The sequence below is a fragment of the Micromesistius poutassou genome, assembly GCF_964030765.1.
Source record: "Micromesistius poutassou genome assembly, contig: SCAFFOLD_6305, whole genome shotgun sequence".
In the NCBI taxonomy this organism is placed as follows: domain Eukaryota; kingdom Metazoa; phylum Chordata; class Actinopteri; order Gadiformes; family Gadidae; genus Micromesistius; species Micromesistius poutassou.
Window position 1 is genome coordinate 1 of NW_028177563.1, and position 10,933 is coordinate 10,933.

Below are 10,933 nucleotides of genomic sequence, written 5' to 3' on the forward strand. Positions count from 1 at the left end.
CGTCCATTTGGCCAGCGTGTCAGGAGATTGCACTGGTTATGTCGGAGTGCGATGGGGCCGCTGGAGTGACCCTGGGAGGAGAGGACGCTGGACACGTCTTAAGAGGTCCTTCGTCGTCACCGGCAACCACCACATCCTGCACCGTATTACACATCCGCAATATAAACCATTATCTATATATCAGCGCTTTTATGAGGAGCGCTTTGTGTTTTTTTCCGAGTCGACCCTCTTTCCTCCTACGACCAGCGAGTCGCCCACTGAAGAAGCGGGATCACTTTAAAGTAAGACAGACCGGAAAAATGTTCTTAATAAATAAATAAATAAATAAAGTGTGGCAGTGCTAGAGTGTACAATTATTTTATAATGGAGACGTTTGCGGACCCACATTGTGCTCTCTCCCTCACGGTGCATGCGTGTGCGCGTGCGTGCGTGCGTGTGTTTTAAGTCTTTGGACCTGCGGCGAAGCACAGGGAAGCATAGCAGGCCTGCTTCTTCACCCCCAACCCCCACCCCCCATCCGCCCTCCACCCACCCACCAGCAGTACCACCACCCATCCCTTCCAGCCAGGAAGACTTTATTAGGAGGGGGGACTGCGAGGTGGGCCCCATTGTTGGGTTCCTGGGATGTCTCCAGCACCGTCGGCTTTAAGCATAAAGCCTGTGTGAACAGTGAGTCTTTGTAAAGAAATTATTATTTCCCATTACTAGATTTGTTTTGCGTGGGAGACAAACAGCGACAAGCAGGCAAGTTGTTGTTGCTGGTGTTGTTTTTCAAACAAATTGAATGATATGAGAGTTGGCGAATTGGAAATAATAAAACACACAACTAAACTTCAGAAGTGCATTCGTGTGCATTCATGGTGAAATTACTTCATGGCTTTGGATTAGAAGTAGCCTTATTGGCCACACCCCTGCACACACACACACACACACTCCCCCAGACACACACGCAATCTCCCCCAGACACACACGTCGTACCTTCAAGAACTTGTAATGCTGCTCTAGATCTTCATCCTTGAAGCCTGTCCCAATCTGAGGAAGACGAAGTGAGGATGTTAATAAAACACACACACACACAAACTGACACACAGTGAGACATGTCGTTGGCTGCAAACCGTGCAAATCCCAGAGTGCCCAAATGCTCAGTGTCTGAACTACCTCGCCTCAAGCGATGTATCACCTCTCAAAGACTTTAAACACCCCCCGCCTCCGACACACACACACACACCCCAACGCTCACACAAAAAAACACAGAGCAAAGCAATTAAGACATGGAGGGTCTGATTGATGACAGGAGTCCCCGTCTCCCTACAGGCGGGCTCAAAGGCACTACGGTCACTGGCCACTCCTTTTGTTTCGAGTAGTGAAAGGCCCTTTACAGGAATTCCTGTCGTTCTGCAGAAGTTGCCTTTCTACCCCCAGGTCTGCACGCGGTCCGTTCTCTCCCGCAGGGAATCCGGACCGGGACCCATTTACCCCAACAATCGTTCATGTTTTTTTTATATATATATATATATATATATATATATATATATATAGTCAAAGAAATTGCCAGAAATACACAGCGTGACATCATTTGAGAAAGCCTTGGAACGAAACGGAGGAAACAGAGACTCAATCTGAGATTTCTCTGACGTTTAAGGGCCCCAGCAACAAATAAGGACATCACCAAAGCACTGGGCCAGGGTGCCAGGGAAGGGGGGGGGGGGGGGGGGGGGTTGGCATCAACGAATCGCACCACCCTGAACAATTAGTGGCCAGAGTTATCTGGAGAAGGGACGGAGGGGGATCTGTACCAGGTAGCATTGGCTAGCGTAGCGCCGTGGCACGCGGACAATACAGGACTTATCTTTCGCTACAGTCACGCTCCTAAGCCCCTCCTGCCCCGTGCAATCTAAGAAGGTCACACACACACACACACACACACACACACACACACACACACACACACACACACACACACACACACACACACACACACACACACACACACACACACACACACACACACACACACACACACACACACACACACACACACACCTTGCAGACAGACTGGAACTCCTCCCCCTCATCGTCGTAGCAGGCCAGCAGGAAGCCGCCGTAGGTGCCGGTGCGCTTGCCTTTGCCCATGTAGGCTCCGATCACGCAGAGGTCCACCGTGTCCCCCACCCCGTCCAGGTAGTCCTTCTTCAGCTGCAGGGGGGAGGAGACACCAGGGGTCATAAACAGCCCCTCTGGGTTCATTCTGCTCATATCCACAGTGACCGACAATGATATTATGCAGTATTTCTGCATTGCCACATTTGGTCGATCACCGTATTTCAACGATTTTACTATGCTGGAATCACTGATATGGAACCTTCTTCCTCAGAGTACCAGGAAGCCCCCCCCCCCCCCCTCCACTAAAATATTTTATGTGGGGAACCCTGAAACCGTTGATCTGATATTTCACAAAGGCTTTGGTCTAAAAATGTATAAGTTTTACAGACAGTTCAAGTCGCCCTCAATGGGACGTTGTTGGCGAACGCGGCCCTTTATTTATCCGGGCTCCTTTGACTGTAAAATGCCACGTCGTCACTTCTTACCCAAAGTTTCACTCCGAGTTTCCGTTTGACTTTTCTGAGCGCGGTTGAAAATAATCCTATCTGGGGCTGCCGGTCTGCGCCTTATTAAAAGGTTAAATGCAAAGTTCCTCCGCGTGAACGGCCCGCGCCACATCGCTGCATTAGAACAAATGTTCACAAACAATGCAAATTAAATGTCATTTGCACTGGCTGATACACACAGAGTCCCATACTCACGTGTGACAATAAGTCCACAGTATGCCCTTTCCCCATGCTTTGCTGTGTGTGTGTCTGTCTGTGTGCGTGTCTGTCTGTCTGTGTGCGTGTCTGTGTGCGTGTCTGTGTGTGTGTGTGCGTGTGTAGATTAAGATTAAGAGAGTGCATGAGTAGTATAAAACCACTGAGTGTGTGAGCATCACAGGTGAATTGTGGGCTTCGCATTGTGCCGTTTTGAATGGACATGCTTAATGAGGTTTTTGTCGGTGTGGCATGAGTGGACAAATGAATCAGACCTTTCTCTAGAATCACGCTTTTGTATCTGTGTGTAGGAGGATAGTGCATTTCAACCATCGCTGCTCTACTTTGAATGTGTTTGGGAGTGTGTGCGCACGCCTAAACACACGTGTTCGTGCGTGTATGTGTGTTTGGCCGTGCGTTTATGTGTGTTTGGGCGTGCGTGCGTGTATGTGTGTTTGGCCGTGAGTGTATGTGTGTTTAGGCGTGCGTACGTGTATGTGTGTTTGGGTGTGCATGTGTGTATGTGTGTTTGGGCGTGCGTACGTGTATGTGTATTTGGGCGTGCGTGCGTGCGTGTATGTGTGTTTGGGCGTGCGTGTGTGTATGTGTGTTTGGGCGTACGTGTGTGTATGTGTGTTTGGGTGTGCGTGTGTGTATGTGTGTTTGGGCGTGCGTGTGTGTATGTGTGTTTGGGCGTGCGTGCGTGCGTGTGTCCTCATTCACTCTTCTCCCTGCAATAGGGTGGGGAGCATACGCAACAAAAAGCCCCATCCCGACAACGTGTAAACGCCTCTTAATCCTCTGCCGAGGGTCTCAGGGGGGGGGGTGAGCGTAGCGTTTGGCTTCCACGTTTGTTGACTGTTGATTCAGAGGAGCCCAGGGCATCGTCACCCCCCCCCCCCCAGGCTCAACAAACACAGGGGCAGCACTGCCACACACTCCACCAGTCAGGACCGGCTCGCAGGTTGGCTGACACAACCTCAAGAGTGGGGGGTTTCAGGAGGGTGTTTTGAAGTAGATGTGATGTTTTTTTGGGGGGGTGGGGGGGGTGGGTTATGTTGGGGTATTACGCGGATGCACATGTAGAGACAACGTGAGGCGCCCCCCCCCCCCCCAGTCCCCCCCTGTCCCCCGTGCACGCTGTGGTACTTAACAGGTAGGAGCAGTGTGATTTGATTGTGTAGTCACGCTCGTCAGCCACGTGTTGGCCCCGGCGCGGGTCTCTCTATGAAGTGCCGTCAGCTGGAGAACGCGGCGATGATTAGATCGGGTCGGAATATATAACGAACGATAACTTTCCTGCCATGCTTTGCCGAACAGGTGAGTAATGCGATGTGAAGAGTCAGCTTTCATTTCGCCGTTCGGATTTTAAATTGAGAACACGAGCGCTAGTCGTGCTATTAACCTTCGTGGGCAAGACATGGTTCTGTTGAATGTTACAAATGGTTTTGTTTTGTAGCAAAATAAGAGGAGATTGACTCTGAGTAGAGATGCAAACATTTAAAAACGTGTAAAAATATATAAAAAAAATAGATATACAATGTGTGAATCCCACATGCGGCATTAGCAGTTGTTTCGGGCTGTCTGTTCCTACCTTGAGCCAGTTGTGAGAGCGCTTGGCGATTTCATAAGTGGCATCCTTTTCTAGAGTCTTCACCATCAAACCCTCGCAGGAATCTGAATGAGGACACACACACACATTATACAACACACAACTTCAACTGAACAGAAAGGAAATGAACAGATTAGGTTTCAGATATGTGGCGAGTCTGTCTTGACCGCACACTCCATCCATCTCTCCATCCCACACACACACACACACACACACATGGACACAATTCGCCAAAGTGACAATCACAAAATGCAAGTTGAAATACAGAAAAGAAAAAGAACGCACACACAATCATGCACAGAGCGAAGAGAGATTTAGGGAGAAATGGAAACAAAGAAACAAACATTCACACAAATAACAGACAACCACCAATCTCACACACACACACACACACACACACACACACACACACACACACACACACACACACACACACACACACACACACACACACACACACACACACACACACACACACACACACACACACACACACACACACACTTCTGTGAAAATTAAAAGTGATGCAGCTTCAAACTTGTCGGTAGTGGCGGGCATCGTCTGCTGTGCATCAGGGCGTCGAGGTTTGCTACGCAGAAGTGAGTTCTTATCATCTATCCTCCGCCCCACCCCCCCCCCCCCAGGTGACAGCCCCTGCAGCCCGCCAGATGACTAGAGGGTCTCGGTGCGATTCCGGTCGAGACCATGAATGAACCACGCCCGCCGGGCGGAGAAGGTGTCGACGCAACTTCTCCGCCCGCAGGCGTGGTTCGTTCATCAGCCACTTCCTCTCGGCGCTGCGAGCGTGGATGTTGCGATAGAGGGGCGGGGGGGTGGTTGGGGTCTCCTCCACACCCACCTTTCACAGACTGCTCCAGGAACTCGCCGATGGCCTCTGTGTTGTCCGAGTCGATGTAGCGGGCGAACATGAACTCCCCCTCCGTCTCGGAGAAGCTCTCCTTCAGCAGGGCCCGGCGCCGGGACAGAGGCTGGCGCACTAGGGACTGGACGCGCACACACACACACACACACACACACACACACACACACACACACACACACACACACACACACACACACACACACACACACACACACACACACACACACACACACACACACACACACACACACACACCATTATAATCATTTTCTCATCATGGCTCCAAGCATCCTAATCATTATGGGCCAAATGCTTAGTGACCCCCACACACACACACACACACTCTTGTTGACAACAATCCCAAGACACACGCATGCGCACAGACAGTGCAGTGAGCAAATCGAGGTAACTACAGGCTCATGTCGCTTCCGAATGAACACATAAACTCATAACAACACACACACCGACACGGCAGAGTGGAAGGGAGACGAGGAAGAATGATCCGGTTACGCCTCCTCCTCCTCCTCCTCAGTGCAGCAGTGTTTGGACACCAATAGCAGCACTAGGCATGCTGCCGGGCCAGGACAAGACGTGACAGGCGGGACCAGACAGACAGACAGACAGACAGACGCCGGCGAGAGGAGTGTCCTGCTGACAAGAGGGGGGGAAACTCCAGCCAATCAGAGCGGAGGAGACGGCTCTTACCTCGCCGTTGAGGTACAGCAGGTCGAAGGCGTAGACGCACACCTGGACCTTGATCTCTGAGGCATCCACGTCCTGTGGAGGCACACACACCTTTATTATTAGGAAAAAAAGAACACCCAAGCACGCACACAAAAATATGTCTTCATTAAGCTCCTTAATTTTTTATAATGCACTGCACACCCCCCTACCTACTCTAAAGATTAAGACTAAGGTTTCTCACACACACACACAGAGCAATTAATTAAAAGCATTCTTTCGCCCCTCCCATCTTCCTCCATTGCTCTCTCTACCCTGCCCGCCGCCCCCCCCCCCCCCCCCCCCTTCATATCTTCAGCCTCCCACTCTCTCTCTCATCTCATCTCCTCCCTCGTCCCTGCGTCACTTTACCCCTCCCTCTCAAATTGTTATTCCACATTCCGACAGACGTTGTCTCCATTACGACCGCGAGCGAACGCCACGGCGGTTCGGACGCGGTGCGGCGGCGGAGGCTGGCGACCAGGGCCTCCGACGCAGTGTGTCCGTACCGACGTCCGTCCGTCCCTCCAGCCCCTCCCAAACAGATTTTTATATAATCATAATCCCCTCCTCCACTGTTTAGCTCCCTCGTTATATCCATACAGACAATCACACACACACACACACACACACACCCCCCCACCACACCTGCCGCCCGCGGTCTATCTCAGTGTTCATCAATCATCCGTCTCAAACTTCCACCATCTGTCCGATCTGAGTCGCAGCGTGTACTTTCCACCCGTACACAGAACCTCTGTGTATGTCTCCCGCTCGTCCACCTGTCCGCCCCCCCGGAGGTACCTTTCTCTTGCGGGTGGTGAGGACCTGGAAGGGCTGGATCTGCTTCTTCTCCCGGTCCCAGGCCACCGCCTCAGAGTCCAGCACGCAAGACACCACAGAGTCCTTCTTCACCTGGTCGGGACGGGAGAGGGAGTGTCGGTTTGTGTGCATGGGGAGCACGTTTGGGCGTCTGTGTTTGTGAGAGTTGACCGAGTGGTTGTTTGTGTATATTGAGAGCATGGTTGTGCGTTGGTGTTTATGAGAGAGAGTGAGTGTGTGTGTGTGTGTTTGTGTACGTTGAGAGCACGTTTGTGCGTTTGTGTTAATGAGCTTGAGTGAGTGTTTGTGTATATTGAGAGCATGTTTGTGCATTTGTGTTTGAGAGCGAGTGAGTGTTTGTGTATATTAAGAGCACGTTTGGGCATTTGTGTCTATGAGAGTTGATTGAGTGTTTGTTTGTGTATATTGAGAGCATGTTTATGCGCTTGTGTTTATGAGAGTGAGTGAGTGTGTGTTGATGTGTTGAAAGACAGTGTGTGTGTTTGTCAAGAAAGTGTGTGTGTTTTCCTGAGTGCGTCAGGAGGGGATAGGGTCGTTTATGCTGCGGGCTGCAGGATTATGAAAAAAAATAAAAGATAATTGCGATTATTTTTGCCCGTTAATGTGATTGCGATCACTTATTGCGATTATCGATTACAATCCAGATTTTGATTTATCTGCAATCCATGGTGCAGGTGAAGGTAAACTCAAGGTGATAATGAAGCAACACGGCAGCTCACAGGCAGATTATAATGTGGCTTTAGGAACATAAACAAACCGCTTCACCAGAGACAGTGGTGCTCAGTCTCTGAGGCTCCTCAGGGTATCTCAACTGTTTGACGAGAGAGGCCAGGGAGAAAACGCGAGCGAGTGACTGAGCAAACCAAGAGGCAAATGAGAGACGATGGAGGCAAGCAGACCCAAGATAAACACGCGCAGCTAGCCCAAACTTAATTTGAGTACATTAGCATTTGAGACGGGACGCATTAAGCGACCCAGAGCAGACGAGTGAGGGCAGAAAGAAGAATGGAGTGGAATGGAAATAAGAAGAAGCAGAATAACGGACAGGGGCATGGGCAGAGGTAGGGGAGACAGCTGAGCCACGGGAGACGAGGACTACAAAGCAAAAAAAAAAAAGAAAAGCGTAAAAGGAAGAACAAAAAAAAACAGACGAGACAGAAGAACAGACTTTGACAGACAAAGGAATAGACAGAAAAGAAAACGCGAGACGTAGAGACGGAAAGTGCAGGACATGCATGGACTCGTGAGCACGTGATACAGGGGAGCGATTTGGCCGTGTGTGTGTGTGTGTGTGTGTGTGTGTGTGAGAGAGAGAGATCAGTTCAGTGAGAGAGCAGACTGGAGTGTGTGAGTGGGCACTACAGGGGAATTCAGGACAACCAGCGGCTGCACCCCACCCCACCTGCCTCACCAGTGCCCTTTTGACAACAACACTAGCGCCGCCCCACACACACACACACACACACACACACACACACACACACACACACACACACACACACACACACACACACACACACACACACACACACACACACACACACACACACACACACACACACGATCCAGCTGGGCCGGCTCTCAGGCGGGTACCTTGGGAATGCGTGCGATGATGTCGGGGTACTTGCTGGTGTTGTCCTCCTGGTTACGGCTGAATACCCGCACCTCGCCGTTCTCCAGGATATGGATCTGTTCCCGGGGGGGGGGGATGGATTTTTGGATGAGAAAAGGTCGGACACACACACACACACACACACACCTGAGTGTCACCAGGCCAAGCATTCAAAACCATGTTCTAAATGTAAATGTAAAATAGCAATTTGCTCCGTCATTGAGTGAGGCGATGAGCACTCCGCCGCTGTGGAAGCCATCAAGGACGCTTGCATTAGGCCAAATTATTGCCAAGGGAGGGACGTTTCCTTTCATTTTTAAATTGAAGACCCACAATTTGTTGTCTGGATGACACACAGATTCGAAGGTCGTCAATCAAAACACACACACACTTTTCGGTGGTGTGGCTGTAATGTTGAAAATACAGTCACCACCAGAGACACACTGAAGACGGTTTAATTAAGCAGCGAGCCACGAGTCCCCCTGGTGGCGGCGTGGAGTCACGACCACTGCAGTGTAGACCACAGGGAGTCAGAAAAGTACGTCACCCTTCTTTGCTCAAACCCCCCCTCCCCCCTCCCTTCCTACATGCTGTTTCTCTGTCACACTCTCACTCCCTCCCTCCCTCCCTCCCTCGCAACAACCTCACCACATGCATTACCCTCTCTACATCCCCCCCACCCCACCCTTTCAATTCATTTCAGTTCAAAGACACCCAATTGGCATGACTGTAGCAGAATTAACAACGCCAGTGGGGATCCAGTCTAGTGGCGCTGTATTGACCCGCCTCTCTGCCTCTGTCCACAACTGTCCTTCTCTTTGTTGCTTTAATTCCTCCTTCTCTTCCACTCCTCTCTGCCGTCTTACTAAAGACAGACAGGCAGCAGGCAGGCAGGCAGGCAGACACACACACACACACAGCGTTCCAATAGGAGAGGCAGCCTGCTCTAACCTCAACAGCCTGAAGCGAACGCAGTGCTTTTACCCTCTCTTGGAGGCAGAGGCGGGCGTCAGTGCACGCACACACACACGGCAGAAGCTTAAGTGATCATTTATACAGCAGAAGAGGCACACACACATATGCATCTAAACACACACACACACACACACACACACACACACACACACACACACACACACACACACACACACACACACACACACACACACACACACACACACACACACACACACACACACACCCGAAAGGCCAATGCATATAAAATTCAGCAGGCATATGTTGGGTGACAAACCAAAATAAATACAACAAAGATGAGAAAAACAAAGTCTCGCCAACGTCCGTCTGTGCGCACGCACACACACACACCTGAGCACGCTCGCCGTCATATTTGTACTCGCAGGTGAACGCCGCCTCGTCAAATCTCTTCATGACCTCTCCGACCCCCTTGGTGGGGTGCGCTAGCATGGGCCTCAGGGGCACACCTGGAGGGGGAGAGTGATGGAAGACGGCGGCCTTATGGTCACAACACGGGCACAGGGCGAAGCTCAGGCACACAGACGAGAACATTGTAGATCTCCAACCAGCAGGCCTCGACCCGGGAGCTCATGCATTTTTCATGGCCTTGCAAACGGTTAAGAAAATGGTTCGGTTGTGTGCCAAAGTAACAAAGGAGAAAAAAAGAACTTCGACAACAAAATCGTTCTTAGCTTTAAATCGGGACAAACTGCTTTTGTATGCGGAGTAGCAGCAGCAACAGAACGCACCTGTTTTGTGTGTGTGTGTGTGTGTGTGTGTGTGTGTGTGTGTGTGTGTGTGTGTGTGTGTGTGTGTGTGTGTGTGTGTGTGTGTGTGTGTGTGTGTGTGTGTGTGTGTCAACACAGGGCTTTTTGCAGTTTTTATGATGCATCGGCATTTAAAATACAATTTTGCCGCGGAAACTGTACATTTTTGGGCAAAGCTATGGCGGGACTCGAATAGCCGGAACTCATTCATATTCAATCTTTAATAACTTTTTATTGAAATATAACGGTCACCCCGGGGCCTCGCAAAAAAAAAAAAAAAACGGATATGAAGATGAACTAGCCACAGAGATTCTAAAAACTTTATTGGCCATGGATGACGTTAATGAAATCACATTTCTTCCCGTGGAAGGGTGACGGTTCTCTGTGCCGGCCCCCCACCGCAGAGCACCTGGAGGGCCGTTAGAGGGGCCACATGGTCGGGTCTTCCTCACAGTGCTCATTGCTGCCGCATCGCTCCAACACAGCTACCGCAAGTTTGTTGCATTAGATTCAAAATCTTTTTTTGCAGACCCACACGCGATTTTTAGACTTCCCCCAGGCTATTCTGTGCAGCAACGCTTCTATTTAAAGAGAAGAAGGCGTGATATAATAGAAGAATGTATGGATACATATTCGAGTGGTCATAGGGCAGTTTGGCTCAGAGAGCGCTCACTGACCGGTAGGACCTAAAATGTTCCGCCTGCTTGCAGATACGTGATG

General features: G+C 50.5%; 1 protein-coding gene across 1 annotated transcript; it reads right to left on the reverse strand.

Annotated features, from left to right (window-relative positions):
* Positions 1-19: 19 nt before the first annotated feature.
* Positions 20-9,944, reverse strand: LOC311375914 (DNA ligase 1-like; the record flags this gene model as incomplete). Its single annotated transcript, XM_084490932.1, has 9 exons — positions 20-136; positions 979-1,032; positions 2,044-2,196; positions 4,399-4,481; positions 5,276-5,420; positions 6,005-6,076; positions 6,821-6,931; positions 8,453-8,548; positions 9,798-9,944. Coding segments are annotated over 9 exons (978 nt in total), but the record flags the coding sequence as incomplete, so codon positions are not given.
* Positions 9,945-10,933: the final 989 nt, after the last annotated feature.